The 15178-nt window shown below is 44.4% G+C and overlaps 1 protein-coding gene across 2 annotated transcripts in view; it reads right to left on the bottom strand.

Annotated features, from left to right (window-relative positions):
- Positions 1-5531: 5531 nt before the first annotated feature.
- Positions 5532-15178, bottom strand: part of STRA6 (signaling receptor and transporter of retinol STRA6) — a 76893-nt gene continuing 67246 nt past the window's right edge. For both annotated transcript variants that reach the window (XM_072628387.1, XM_072628388.1), the window contains exons 14-18: positions 12865-12982; positions 12608-12709; positions 10951-11114; positions 8968-9117; positions 5532-8393 (exon numbers count right to left, since the gene is read on the bottom strand). In XM_072628387.1, the coding sequence (XP_072484488.1) occupies positions 8215-8393; positions 8968-9117; positions 10951-11114; positions 12608-12709; positions 12865-12982 (713 nt within the window). In that variant the 3' untranslated portion in view covers positions 5532-8214. The remainder of the gene's footprint in view (positions 8394-8967; positions 9118-10950; positions 11115-12607; positions 12710-12864; positions 12983-15178) is intronic.

Raw genomic sequence — 15178 nt, 5'->3', positions numbered from 1 at the left:
TGTGAATATTGTTTTCCCATTTCACAGACTGGGAAATTGAGAAGATTGATTTGCTTCCCAGCGGTCCCAGATGTCTTTACTCAAAGGAATAAAACATAAAGTGAAGTCAAGTATCCTAGTCACATTCACACAGCTAGTATGAGGCATGGCCAAGTATTCTGGGACCTCATGCCATTTCTTCAGGAACTCATCGATCCAAAGGGGGAATTCATAGATAGCAATATGGCCACATTAGCACGTACATATTACTTGTGAGATGGGAAAATCCCAAGAAGTCCCCTTGAACTCACCACATCCAGGGAAAGGAAGAGGAAGGGGACACAAAGCTTTTGATCACCTGTTTATACAGGTGACCGCTGCTTGAAGAAGAGCTAAAATCAACAGATTAGCCCTTCCTCAACTTAAGGCAGTGAGATCAAGGGAAAGAACTAGAAGGCAAAAATGATTAACCCTGCAGAGGGAGAAAGAACCTCTCTAATATGGTCCAGGAAGCCAGGGGGGTTCAGGTGCCCATGGAGGATGGAAGAGAGAATTCAATTTTATAATCAACCTGATAGGGACCAGGTGGATATGTAAAATGGGGCATACATACATATGAAATGTCAAGTTCAATTCAGGAAGCATTTATTAAGTACCCGCTGTGTGCAACTGTCTGTATTGGATACAGGAAATATGAATAAAATAATAAAACAGCCCCTGCTCTCAAGAAGCTTGTGTTGTATTGGGAGATACAAGATGTGTGGATAAGTGAAAACAAGATAATTTGAGAAGGGAGAGAGCATTGTCAATCCCTGGGGGTAATGAATGGGAAAGTATCTTAGAAAGTTTGATGTCTTCTTCAAATGTAGCATTATTGCCAAAATAATTGTAACCTGTGGGCCCAGAATCCCAGGTTTGGGTTTAACCGCACACATCCAATCTTAAGAGTCGCACAAAAGTCACTCTCTTTGGCTTGTGTCCTCCATCCAGTGATTCCCCTGAGAACATGAGGATGTGACTCCTGTCTGGGTCTAGTACTAAGGAATGACAAGGGCCAGCTTGTGCCTCTTTGATCCCAGAGGAGTGAGAACTTAATATGGTCCAAGAATGCAACCATTTCTGAGACTCTGTTTCCTTTTTTGTAAAATGTCCATGGCCATACAACTAGTAATTAGTAAAGGTGGGAGCTGAATCCAGGACTCCCCGATTAAATGCAGAACTCTATCCATTACACCAATGGTTCTCAGATTGTTGGATCTCAGGATGCCTTTATACTTTTAAAGATTATCAAGGGCCTCTCCAAAGAACTTTTCTTTATGTGGCTTATCTATTGATATTTACCAAACTGGAAATTAAAATATCTTAATATTATTATGAAAATACTTTTGATTTTGCAGCTCCCCTGCAGGGACCTCAAGGACCCTTAGGGATTTCTGGGGGGCCACACTTTGAGAACCACTGAACTACAACATAGCTTCCTCACTTTACAGAAGGATTCACGGGCAGGACCCTTTTTAAGGAGTGATGCTCCAAGTATATTTGTTTATGACCAGGGAGTAGGAATGAGAGGATGAAAGTGTTAGAGTGATGAGACCCGAGATTATAGGCTCTGGGGGTAAGGATAGGAGTGGGGGGAGTGTAGAAGGTTGAAGGTTATGGAGGAAGGGGACAGAAAGCAGGAGCAATCTAGGCAGGGTGCTAGGGATATGTGGGTCTAGCTTATCAGTTTCCTTACAACGTACCACCAGACCTGAACAGACGCTGGGGTATTGGACTTGGAGTTAGTAAGACCTGAGTTCAAATCCTGCCTCAGACACTAACTAGGTATGTGACATTGGATAAGTCACTTAACCTCTCTGTGCCTCAGTTTCCTCAACTGTAAACTAAAGATGTTGGACTAGATGACATCCAAAGTCCCTTCTATCTAGGATTCCATGATGTCAAGCATTTCTAGGTATCCTTAGCATGTTTTTAGACAGCCACTTGCCACATCGTTGACTTATACTGAATATAAAATCCACTAAAAAACTCTAAATCTTCTTCAGACATGACACATTAATATTGCCTTCCCTGTCTTGTATTTGTGAAGCTTTTATTTTTAACCCAAATCTGAGATTTGACACTCTTTTAAATTTCATCTAATTAGATTCAGTCCCAGGCTTTATCTTTTCAACATCATTTTGGATGCTGGTTCTGTTATCCACTGTGTCAGCTCTCCCTCCCAGCTTGGTGTCTGTTCCCTGCGAGTCTGATGATCTCTGCCTTCAGTCAAATCATTGATAAAAACATGAAGCAGCCCAGGGCCAAGCACAGGACAATGTCAGGCACTGTTGTCCAACAACTAGGAGACAAGACAGTTAGACTGAGTCCCCCACTCACAGGCTTTGTGACCTTGGTCAGGCCACTTAACTTTGATGGGGCTTATTTGAGATTTCTAGGAAGTCAAATGACAAAAAGAATTTTCCAACACTTGTATTGATACCCATATTTTAGGAACGTGGCCACTGTATAAACCAGACAGCAAGGGTAGCCTGCTCTGAATTGAGGGGCATCAGGAAGGAACCTAAACCTCTGGTCTATTCTCCCTCCTTCACTTCTTCCAGGGAATGTCAGCCCAGAATGTCCCCTCCTCATTTCACCCCAGACAGGCTGGAGACCACTGGGCTGTAGGTGGAGGGGTTTAAGCTTTCTTGGACCAGGCTGTGACCTCTCAACAGATCCTATTAGATCTGCACCTCCCAGGAGAAGAGCAGCCTTGTTTGGGGTCTCCTCCTCCCCCTCCTCAGCCTCAGTCCTGTCTTTTGTCATCCTCCCTCCTCATTCACCCTCCTTCTCTCCATTGCCCTTAATTGCGGTTTTCTTAGGGCCTCATTACCAACTTCAAAAGGGGAGGGAAGCCAGAGAACAGCAAACTGCCTTTCATTGAGTCCTTGCTCCTGCTTTTAACTTAAAAAGTTTCACCAGGTTTTAATTGCCCATGTTACAAAACTCAAGGAGAAACCACAGATGGAAGGCAGAGGTTGGTAGGCCTGGCTGAGGCTAATGCAGTTGGTGGGAGGTGGGGAGGGGCACAGCTGTCACTAAGTCACCGAGGGTACTCTCTCTCTTTCTTGCCCTCTCTCTCTGTTTCTCTCTCTTTCCCTTCCCTTCTGCCTCTCTCCCTCTGCCCCTTACTTCTTCCTTCATGCCCTCCTCTTTTTTCCTAAGCAGTCCTTTTCCCTCTCCTTTCTTCTCCCTCTCTTCCTCCTTATCTTTAACTCCTTTCCTCTCACTCTTCCTGTCTCTTTCCTCTTTTCCTTCTCTCCAATTTCCTTTTAACCTTCTTTTCCTCCATCTAGCTTCCTCCCTCCTTTAAGCAATCCTGTCTTTCCACTTTCCTGTCACCTTTTCTCTTTCCTTGTTCACTCTTGTTTCTCTTTTCTTCTCTCCCTTTCCTTCTCTTGTCTTTTTTCATTCCCCACCCCCCCCTCTTCCCTCCTTCCACCAGGAAAAATTAGTTCAGGAACTGAGGCTTTTCTTGAAATGAGAATTGTGGTCCAGAGCACCAACAGATTTGAGGATGATGAGGGTAGGAATGGGGAGAAGGAAGTTAAAGGTAGACAAAGGCCATGTTTCCCACTCCATGCCTAGAGAAAGTAGGTCCTCACATCTGGTAGAGAACAGTTAATCCCACCAGGTTTCACAATATCTCTGGAGCCAGGCTTAGCTGGGGAGGACATTTGATCCTCAGAGGTGAGTCTGGGATGCAGACTGGTTAACTGTACCACAAGGCCCTAGTACAAGGGTTTTCTGAGAACCAACAGTTTTGTTATGCTGTCACTTGAACCTTGTTTTCTATAACATCCACCTAGCCTATAAAATGGGTGTTGTCCTTGTTTCCCTCTCCCACATCAGCTTTATAAGGATATGTGTATGTGTGTTGTGTGTGTGCTCTGTAGGGGAGGGGAAATTACTGTATTTTCCACTAGAATTCTAATTATATGTCTGTAAAATGAGGGAATTAGACTATAAGATCTCTCAGACCCTTCTATGACTCTTCCTCTTGGTGCTTAGCTTTCAGCCTAATCCCCAGTTGCCACAGAATCTATAGAGCCCCAGATTTCCTGGACCTTAGTGTCACTGTCCATTTTCTCCTTACATAACACGATATGATGAAAAGACCACTGATTAGGAATCAGGAGACCTGGGTTCTAGTCCTACTCTGCAACCTTAGACAAGTCACTTTCAGTTTTCCAGCCTATAAAATAACAGAGTTGGATTCAATGATATCTATGCTCTCTTTTCAATCCTAACATTTTGTGTTTCTAGGTCTATGTTAAGAGCAGAGTGGGGAACACAATGGCCGCTGGTGAAACTCTACTCACTAGGAGAAAGGAGAATTTTGTCTGGTAATGAGGAGAAAAGAATCTAAGTATACTGACTCCCTACTTTGTGGTGTATTCCCATCGTTGCATGGATACTACTCCCTTTGCCCCCCCCCCCCCTCCATCTTGTACTTGCTTCTCTGAATCTCATCAAAATATAGATAAGGCAACTTAATCTAGGGCTGTGTTGAGGAAAGTGTTTTGGCAACCTCAAAGTGCTATTGAAAGTTATCACCAATATCATCCCAGGTGCAGCTTGGTGATGGCTGCTCCCCCATCCACACAGTCTCCACCTGAGTCAGAGAGACCATCTTCAGTCCTCCTGATGTCTATCTGGTCACTGGACCCAGATGGCTCTGGAGGAGAGAGTAAGGTTTGTGATTTTGCAAAGCCCCCCCCTCACATAAATTCAATTCACATGCAAGTCATGGCATCATGACTTCTTGATGTCATGGTCATTTTCCAGAATGAAGGACAAACCACAACACAACCTGGGTCAGATGTGACATTCCAACCCCAGCATCCAAACCAAGGGGCCTCCAGTATTTCTCCTCCCTCTCTTCCTCTATCCCATAAAATGGACCAGGTCACTTGGTCCAAACCGTACATGAACAGAGAACCCTTCTACAGCATACTTAAGAAGTGGACGCAGCCTCTGCTTGGATATCTCCAGAATGAGAACTCATTATCTGCTGAGATAGTTTGTATCTTAGAACAACTATCCAGAGGTATATTGAGCCCAAATCTGTCTCTCTGTAACTTCTGCCCATCACTCTTGAGTTCTGCCCTCTGGGACCAAGAGGAACAAAGCTAATCTTCTATGTGACTGCTCTTTAAATACTTGGGGAGGACAGTTGTCATATCTCTACTATGTCTTTTCTCAGGTCTAAACATTACCAATTCCTTCAATGTACTTTCTCATAATCCAGTGTCCCAGTACTCTCCCTCTTCTGCTCCCACTACTGACCTTGTCTTCATGTCCACAGTTCTAACCACCATACCGCTTAGCTGTATCTCTGCCCCTATAGGATCCTGCCTCAAGAGGTTGTTATGCAGGTCAAATGAGATAATTTATGTAAAGAATTTGCAAACCCTGAAGTGATAAGGAAAGGTCAGCTGTTACAGCAGATGAGTGATGAGCACTGGTTCATTGATAAGGTGGCCCTTCCAAGGAGAAATGATCAGGGATTCTTCATTTGGAGTCATTTATTAGAGGAAATACACCCATCTTTTTCATAACATGCCAAGATAGAAACATTCTCAAAATAACTGAAGTTCATGTTTTTATGCAGGCCAGGGCCAGCTTCTTTAATGGCAAACCAGAGGATAAATGAGATTGGAAATTGCTCATGGGGGATTTCACTTGAACTCTGTAGCAGTCATAGGAGTCCAATAGTCACCAAAAATTCTGACCAACTCCATGCTTTCCCACTTTGGGAGGTCCTGGGTGGGTTCTACCAGTTTCCAAGAGGAAGAGAGTTAGTGAGAGGGGGAGAGGGAAGGAGTGGACAATGGATTTTAGCACTGAATCTTGGACTTGGAAGAACCCTCCAAGGGCATCTAGGCCAGCCCAACAAGCATCCCCTCTACCATTTCCCTAAGTGACCAAGAAGTCTTCACTTGAAGCATTCCAGTGAGAAGGAATTCATTACCTCCCAAGGCAGTCTGGTCTACCTTTGGATAGTTCAGATCATTAGGAAAGTTTGCTACACATCAAGCAGTCACTGGCCATGTGTGAGCTCTGAGCTGCCAGAGGTTATGGGGACAGGGTTCCTCTCTATTCCGAGATACCTTGGAGGTCTTAGGAAGGTTTTGGAGAAGCTTCTAAGAACCCCTTAGAGCCCATTTGGGGGGATGGGGGTGGGCCTACGAGACAATGAAAAGAAAGGGTAAGGACTTGGTGTCGCCTTAATATCCCAAACCTTCCAGTTGGTCCCCCTATTCCCCAGTTTGGCCCACACTACACCCTTGATTAGACCCAGACCTACCATAGATTCATTGGTCCCTGGAAAATGTCAAAGGCTAAGTTCAATCAATTAACTTCTCCTGTGATCAGAGCAGGAATCCACTGTTCCCTTGAGGATGGGGAGGGAACCAGTCTAATTGGCTGCACCAAAATGATGTTCATCATGTCACCATCACAACATATGTGTGCATCGAGTTTTACAAGAGTCATGAAATATTTCCTTCTTATGTATTCTGGGATCAAGGAGAATGCAGCATTTGTCTGCTTGAGAAGACTGTGGAATGTGGGAATGGTCTTTATTTTCTCCCTGCACCTACTCAGTCACCTGCTTCTTACTGCATGATGAGGGGAGGATTTATTAAAGGGTGAAGTGATAACTCTTGGCTTTTCCCTGGAAAAGGGGCCAAGCCAAGAATACTCTAGACTTCTTGGGACAAAGATGGGCATCGGAGCTGGAGACTGAGCTAGAGAGGAAGGCAGGAGCCCTAATCTCCTGCAAGGAAGATGGATGCCAAACCAAACACCACCAGGGTCTGAGTCCCAGACAGCTGGGCTGGGATCCCAGGGGTTAGAAGGTACCTTGTGGAGGTGGAATAAGTATGGATAAAACTCTAAGAATCAGATGTTTGTTGTTCACTTGTGTCTTTATGATCCCATGCACCATACTTTCCATGAAGTTTTCTTGGCAAAGATACTGAAGTGGTTTGCCATTTCCTTCTCTAGCAGATTAAGAAAAACGGGGTTAAGTGACTTGCCTGGAGTCACACAGTTAGTAAGTGTATGAGGCCAGATTTGAAATCAGGTGTTCCTGACTCCAGGTCTAGTGCTCTATCTACCGAGCCACCTCTAAGAATGAAACAGAGCTTAAATGAGGAAGCTTGGGACCATTCAGAACGATTGACCAGTAGTGGGACTTTCTGGAATAGGAAGCTGAATGGAATCTTTAGATGTGAACTCAGTTCTGGGGACTCTAATGGGTCATGCACATCACTCTCTAACCTTTTGGATACTTAATAAGGCCTAGGGCTGGGTGTATTTTTCCTGTACCCTCAATAACAAAGAAACCCCACAAGAATTAGTTTGGGGCTGAGTCTCAGAAGGAAAAGAGGTGGCTTCAGAGAGGGGCGTATCCTAGAAACTTCCTTCAAAACTCAACTCAGATTCCGTCTCCCAAGGAAACCTTTTCTAACCTCTCTCTCCCTATTCTGATCCCCTTGTATTTATCTGTGTAAATGTCTTCAATAAAATAGAATTTCTTTGAGGGCAGGAACTTCTTTTTAACTTTGGACCCCTAGGACCCAGCACTAGTCTCTAGTAAGTGTCTAATAAATGAGTTTTGAATGAATGAATGGAAGAATATAGCAAGATGATCTTTGAAGATTATGGATTTTTGTCTGTAGTAATGGTTCCATGGAAGAGGAAATGAGATGGACCCTAGGAGTTTCCGGAGACATCTGGGACTTGGGGATGGGATTCCTGTGTGTGTGTATGTGTATATGTGTGTGTATGTGTAAACATATATGTATATATACACGCACACATATATACACACAAGCATACATACATACACACATATGTATATATACATATACACATATATTCATTCTAGGAAACTGAGGAGGCTGACATTTGCCAGGGGTCACAGCAAATTAACAACAGACAAAAGCTGATGGATGATGCACCATCAGCATTTCAGGAGCTGTTCTCTGTACAATCTCTCTAGGTAGGAGGAGTCCAGCATTCCTCCAGGGAGGAACTTCAAAGCAGTGACTCTGGGAAGAATCCAGGAGGAAGGAGTGAGAGGAAAGAAGGAAAATGTCAGTGAGGCTCCTGCCAGGGACTTCTCTGGACAGAGACACAAACAGGCGGTTCCCTCTCCTTTCCCTTCCAGGCTTTGCAGATTCATCAAGGGTTGGGAGGGCTAGACTGGTTCCCATTGGCCAGAAGGCCAGACAGAGTTTTCTTCCGGAAGGCCAGGAGAGATGGATTGCGGATAAGGGTATAAGCCAATCCCCAGCGGACCCAACTTTGTTTGGACTTGGTGGCATTCCTGGCCGATTTCTTGGTCTGCAACAAATGGATCCCTGAAGGAGACAGACCCCCACAAAACACTGAACAATGTTGATTCCCTTCTCCCCTGCCTTTCCATGGACTCTGCCTCCCTTACACACCCACCTCTCATTTCTCCCTGAGCTTCCTGGGACTAGGGATAGACAGGGCTCAATTCAAGAACATCCTTGCTGAGAGCAGGAAGGATTGACTCATGGATGGCTTAGAGACCTTCTTGTTCTTTCTGAAGTCCTGTAAGATGGACTTCAGATTTTCCAGTGTGTGCCATTGGGATCTGTGCCAGTAAGGACTAACACAAAACATTTTATTCTCTAGGTAAGCTGAAATATGGAAGAGGAGAGGGTCTTCCTCCTTTCTGTCAGGGCTGAACACCGGCAACCCTAGCTAGGCAACCAGGGCCAGAGGAAGGAGAGGAGACATCTGCAGACAGAGACTTTCATAGTATCTTTCCAAAGTACTGCTCAGCTGCCAGTGGGGACAACCCAGAGGAAAGAAGCCTTGGAAGAGAAGAAGGCAGGAAGCATAAAGGAAACCCTCCCCCTCCTGCCAGGCTGGGAACAGAGAAGACAGCAGGCTGAAACATCTTACCTTCTTCTACATCACTTGGTCTGGGAGCAGCTTGGGCTCCAGCCAGTCGCCGGGAGCCAGGTAATTGCAGAAGCAACAGACAAAAGGCTTTCATTGCAGGATGTGACTGGCTGACCTCCATCTTCAAGTAATAGCAATAAGTGCGATAGCCTGAGGGAGGAAAGAAAGCAAAGGGGATAAAAAGCCTGGCTAGGGAGCTTGTACACATGTGGGCTGGCTCACACACAAACACCCTGTGCTCTCAACTAAGGGGGCTCCACATGCCCAGCATCCCTAGTGCAGGCCCCCTTAGCCTTTCACCTGGTCTACTGGAGTAGCTTTCTACATGGTCTTCCTCCCTCCCATGTGTCCTCTCTCCAATCCATTTTCCATAGAGCTGCTGAAACAATTCTTCCAAGGTGCAATCTGAACACACCACTTCCTGCTCCCAAACCTTCACTGGCTAAAACCCAAACTCTGGAACTGAAAAGGGCCCCAGGTTACCTTTCTAGCCTTGGTTCACATTACTCTCTTTCATCCAGGCAGCCTGGATGTCTGGGCATCATCTGAACCCGGCATTTCACCACCCTTCTCGGCGCCTTCCCCTAGGTCACCACCCACCCTTGCTTGTACTCCCCTTCCTCACTTCTGGTTCTTTCAGAATACTTCTCCTTCCAAGTCCACCTCCCAAGCCACCTAATGCATGAGCTTCTCCATCCCCCCAGGTACTAACGCTCCTTTCCTCCTCAGATCGCCTGATGTTGACTTATCTATACCAACCAAGAGAAGGTCATTTCCTTGAGGGAAGGAATTTTTTTTCAATCTTTCCTCTGATCCCTGCCCTGTCTCCTAGTGCCCTTATAATAGGGCCTTGAACATGAAAGATGCTTATGATGATGACAGAATTGGGACTGAAAGGGACTTTAGAGGTCATTTGGTCCAATCCCCTCAATTTAAAATTTAGGAAACTGAGGACCAGGGAGATAAAGTGAATTGAACTGAATCCCACAGGTAGTGAGAGACACAGGTGGGATCTGACCCCATTATACCACACTTACTGCTTGTTAAATTGGATTGAATTCAATTAAATATACATACATAGAGTGCCTAATAGTAATAACAGCAGCTAGCATTTATACAGTGCTTTCAGGTTTGCAAAGTACTTAATGAATATGACTCCATTTTATCTCCACAAAAACTGTACAAGGTAGATGCTGTTACTATCCCCACTTTACAGATGAGGAAACTGAGGCAGATAGATCAAGCAATTCACCCAAGATCACCCAATTAGTAAATGCCTGAACTGGGACCTTGGGTCTTCCTAACTCCAACTCCAGGACTCTGCTCACTGTGACATACACACAGACATACACAAATATAATCACTGCTTACACTCATTGTGCATACGTGAAGCAGGCACACAGGCTCGTTTCACATGCAGCATGAGTGACCTTACATATACATACAGACAGGATGACTTCTCTGCAGCCCACCTAGATACTAAGAAGGTTCACAGGCTGATTCTTTCACAAACATCATGGAAGAGTGTACAGAGCACTGAACTTGGAGACAAGACATGGATTCCAATCCTGTCTCAGACAGTAACTAGCTGTGTGACCCTAGGCAAGTCACTCAACCTCTCTATGACTCAGTTTCCTCTTTTGTAAATTTTGGAGGTTAGGTATAATGGCTACTAAGGTTCCTTTAGAAATTTATGATCCTAGAGCCACACAAAATGTGCACACTCACACAATCCATCTCACATACCAGAGGTATACATGGAATGCACAGATATGCAAACCCACAGGCTTTAAAGGAGAAAACAGTTGCAGAGAGGGAAGGGGCTTGTTTAAGGCTGTACTTAGCCTGATGGAAGACTTAAGACTTTTTCTTCCTCTGACATCTGTTATGGCCCCCACCCTATCCCACCTCTCTGCCAGATTCAGCATCCCTCCCCCACTTTGGTAGCCGGTGGTCTCAGATTCATCCCATGGCTGCCCTTACCTGGGTCCAAAGTGTCCACACCATGGGAGAGTAAGCTGAGGTCCAGTTGGCAGAAGTGGATGATGTTGTAGAGGGTGGAGATCACCATTCGACAAATGCCCACCACGATGCCCACCAGCACATTAATGGGGAAGAGCAGGAAAGTGATGGCATATAGAGCTTTCCTAATGGGAGGGACCAAAGGAGAAAGACTGAAGAAGGGCCAGCCTCCCTTTCCTTGGGAAAGCAAAATGGCAGCCATAGAGAAGTGTGTCTGCACATCCTATGATGATGTCCCCTCTACCCTGGGACCCTAGAATGCTCCAACTGACGCTGTCACAAAAAAAGTATTTAACAACTCCACCCTCACTGGGGTAGGGAATGAGCTACCCTCTCCCACTGTAATCAAGGAGCCTGGAGGGAACAATGCTGAAGTCAGAGAGAAGCTTTCATGGGGACATTTCAGCCACCACGAGTGACAAGTGGAGAAGATATTCCTGGTTAAGGGGGACTGCCTTCCCATTCTATCATGGAAGCAAGCACCAATTCTAGACACAAATAAGGATCCTCCTGTCTGAGCCCCAGGCTCTCTGAGAGACAGAGAAAGGGAATAGGAGAGAGAAGAAAGCTCGGGATAGAAGTCAGGAGACCCAGGTTCTAGAGAGGAGTCTCCCATTCACTCCCATGTGACCCTGTTCACACAGGGTCCACATCAAGACCAAACTCCTTATAGCCATTTAACTTTTCTGGCCTCAGTTTCCCTATCTGCAAAATCAAAATAATTATACCTACCCTTCCTACTTCTGTGGGCAAACCATCATAGTATTAGGATCTTAGCACTACAAGGGTCCTCAGGGACCAAGTAGTTGGACCCTCCATTTTCCATGTGGCAACATGACTTGCATAAGATCTCTCAGTAATTCTGTAGCAGGACTAGCACAAGAATCCAGGTCTTTCAATTCCCTATTAAGTCTACTTTTCCTACACCCTCAATAATAGATATGAAAGCACATGGTAAAACTCTAGAGTGCTATACAAATATAAGAAACAATTATAATTTTTATTGTCCAAAAAATGAAAAAGATAAGAAAGGCAAAGAAAAAATGGGAGAGAGATTAAGGAAAGGAAGATTAAAGGACAGGCAGAGGGACCAAGGGAAAGAGAGATAAAGAGGAAAAGAGAGAAGGATAAAAAGGAAGAGATAGATACAAATGGACGGAGAGAATGGGATAGGGAAAGATGGAGAACCTGAGGGAAGGAGAAGGACACAGAGAAAGGGATGGAGAGAGAAAGGACAGATAGACTTCTTTGTCTGATACTATTTTTGTCTTGCCTTTTTTTTCATCTAATGCATGATAAATTTTGTTCCAGCCTCTCCTTTTTATTCTGTAGTCTACTTTTTAGATGTTTCTTGTCTTTAAGAATTGTTGAAATAGACAAAGGGAGAAGGAGGGGAGCATAAAGGAACAGAGAGGAGGACAAAGATAGAGGGAGAAGGAGGAACGGATTGAAGGAGGGGTAGAGGGAGAGATAGAGGAGTGCATGAGGGAGGGAGAGGGAGGGAGGAAGAGAGAGTCAGAGCAGACAAAGGACAGATAAATCAAGGGAGGTATAGAGAAGGAAAGACAGAGAGGAAGGGAGAGACCGAGATAATAAGAGAGAAGTGTGGCCTCCTTACCTGTTAGTCAGCTCTTTCTGGCCATGGTGATTTTCGAGGAAGGCCCAGCGAGCAGCTAGGCTCTGCAGGATCACAGCCAGCACCAGGGTGAGCCAGAAGGGCCTATATGGAAAGCAACCACAGTGATCAAGCCAGGATTGAGGAAAGTCAATGGAAAGGTGCCACCTGGGGCCATCTTGGGGCCAAGCCAAGGACCTGCAAAAGACCTGGCTTCCCCAGGCCAGCCCAGCCCAGCCCAATCTCGCCTGCTCACTCACCACATGCTCTCCAATATATGGAAGAGTAGGAGGTTCCTGCCATATAAGATGGGTATGATGACCAGAAAGGTGAAAACCACAAACCCAAGGAAGAAGATGACCTGCTGGAGGAAGAGTCCTGCAGGGAGCAAAAGAGGCGGAATCAGATTGCTGGGACCCCCCCTGCCAAGGTACTGGAGGCCTGTCATGCCAAGCCCTGCTCAGGGGTCCTGGCAGGTGCAGCGGAGATGGAAAAGGCAGGAGTGAGTCCAGCCCCGTCCCTCAGTCTGCTACTGCCTAGTTCAGTGACCCTGATTAAGCAGGGTCTTCCATCTGGGCCTTGGTTTTCTCATCAGTTTCAGGAGGAGAGCACTTCCTGCTCTACTCCCTTCCCAGTGTTCTCACTCTGCCCTTTTTTGGCTCCCCAAAGAAACACCTCCAGGGACAATAATCACTTACCTTCATAGAGGCAAAGAATGTGAGAGTACTTTAGATATTTTAAACTCTGCAGATACTTGCAGGATAGAGACATATTCTGGTAGCTGCCTGCCTAAACTTCTTGGAAAGGTGTTTTATATACATATATGTGTGTGTGTACATATATACACATACACACATATAATTGTTTTATATTATATATTAATATTATTGATATATTAATTTATTTAAAATGAGATTCCTTTAAAAAGGTGAGTATATATTATACATACAAATATATTTAAAATGAAATCTCTCCAAGAAGGTAAGATATTATATATGTAAATATATTTAAAATGAGATCCCTTTAAAAAGGATATCATAAATATAATTTTAAATGAGATGCCTGAAAAGATGTAAAATGTTAACATATTTTAGGATCCTTTAAAAAGTACACATTTTTTTACATATTTTAAATGAGACACCATTGAATGATAATTTAATTGTTCTGTTTCTATGTACATATATACATATAGAGGATGCTCAGGCACTTGCTTCTGGGAGAATCATGATGAATCGGTTGTAAGGGAAATGACTTGGAGAGATGGGAGAATGCATAGAAACATTCTATAACTGGTGTGGGCTGGTTAAATATGTGGTTGAGAGGAGCTTTCTTTGTTTTTTTATAAATTAATTTATTTGTTTTCAGTTTTCAACAATCACTTCCATAAGTCTTAAATTTTCTCCCCCTCCCTCCCTGAGGTGGCATGCAATCTTATATGGGTTCTACACATACATTATTATTAAATACATTTTCACATCAGTCATGAGGAGCTTTTTTCTAATTGGTTGTGGAGCTGGAACTTGTAACTGTCTTGCTAGTCTAGGGTATCATCTCATTTCCCTCACTTGCTCCTGGGGAATCTGGGTGACTCTTTAGCCCACAGTAAGTAATGACAAAGTCTTGGGGTCTTTTCCCCAGTGCTGCCATATGGGCCCAAGAAGGAGGTTTTGGTCCTTGGCCTTTTCCTTTGTTTCTTTTGTTTAAATGAAGGGAAGTAGCGTGTCAGAATTTAGTGAGTGGGGAAGGTTATCATGAGGACACTCTAGTATCCCAGGGCAGAGAGTTATAGCCAGCCCAGCAATGAGTCCCTAAGGAACCAAGTGTTTTAGACCCAGGCCAGTAGAAGCTGAGATGAGGATTCATCAGGAAGTCATGCCACATCTGGACATGAACTTGGTAGGGTCCATGCTATATAGGAATTGAGTTAAGTTACAAAATAAATCCTCCAGATATCAAGTAATACATGACCAGGAGATGTTGGAGGAAATGCTTCTATATTTGTGTTTTTTATATTTTTGGAGTAAATATCCTTTTGCAAAATTGAATTGATTTTAAGTGGTTAAATGCAGGGGGCTAGGGGGGAGAGAAAAGGAATAAGCCCCACAATGTGTCAGGCATGGTGCTTAGTGCTTTGAAAATATTATCTTATTTGATCCTCAAAACAACCCTTCGAGACAGGTGCTATTGTTACCTCCATTTTACAGCTGAGTTAACTGAAGCAGACAGAAGGGCAGTGACTTTCCCAGGGTCACAAAGCTAACAAGTATCTGAAGCCAAATATCAATGCAGGTGTCTCTGACTAGGCTCAGAGTTCTATACGCTACATCACCTAGCTACCATGGAGCTGGGACACTAGTTACTGGTCTCTAACAAAGCCAGTGAGGACCTGAGCTAAAGTTAGTTGAGAAAACAGATATCCTCAATTTCTCAGGTACACTATAATCTTGAGGGGGGAAATGCAGCCTGTTAGGCCTTGGGAAAGGAACAACTTGCAACAGATATAAGAATATACACATAGTCTAAAGGGATCTCATTTTAAGAATGTATATATCCCTATGTAATCTGTACAGGGTT

Source organism: Notamacropus eugenii, chromosome 1 (assembly GCF_028372415.1).
Source record: "Notamacropus eugenii isolate mMacEug1 chromosome 1, mMacEug1.pri_v2, whole genome shotgun sequence".
In the NCBI taxonomy this organism is placed as follows: Eukaryota; Metazoa; Chordata; class Mammalia; order Diprotodontia; family Macropodidae; genus Notamacropus; species Notamacropus eugenii.
This window is presented reverse-complemented; position numbering and strand designations above follow the sequence as displayed.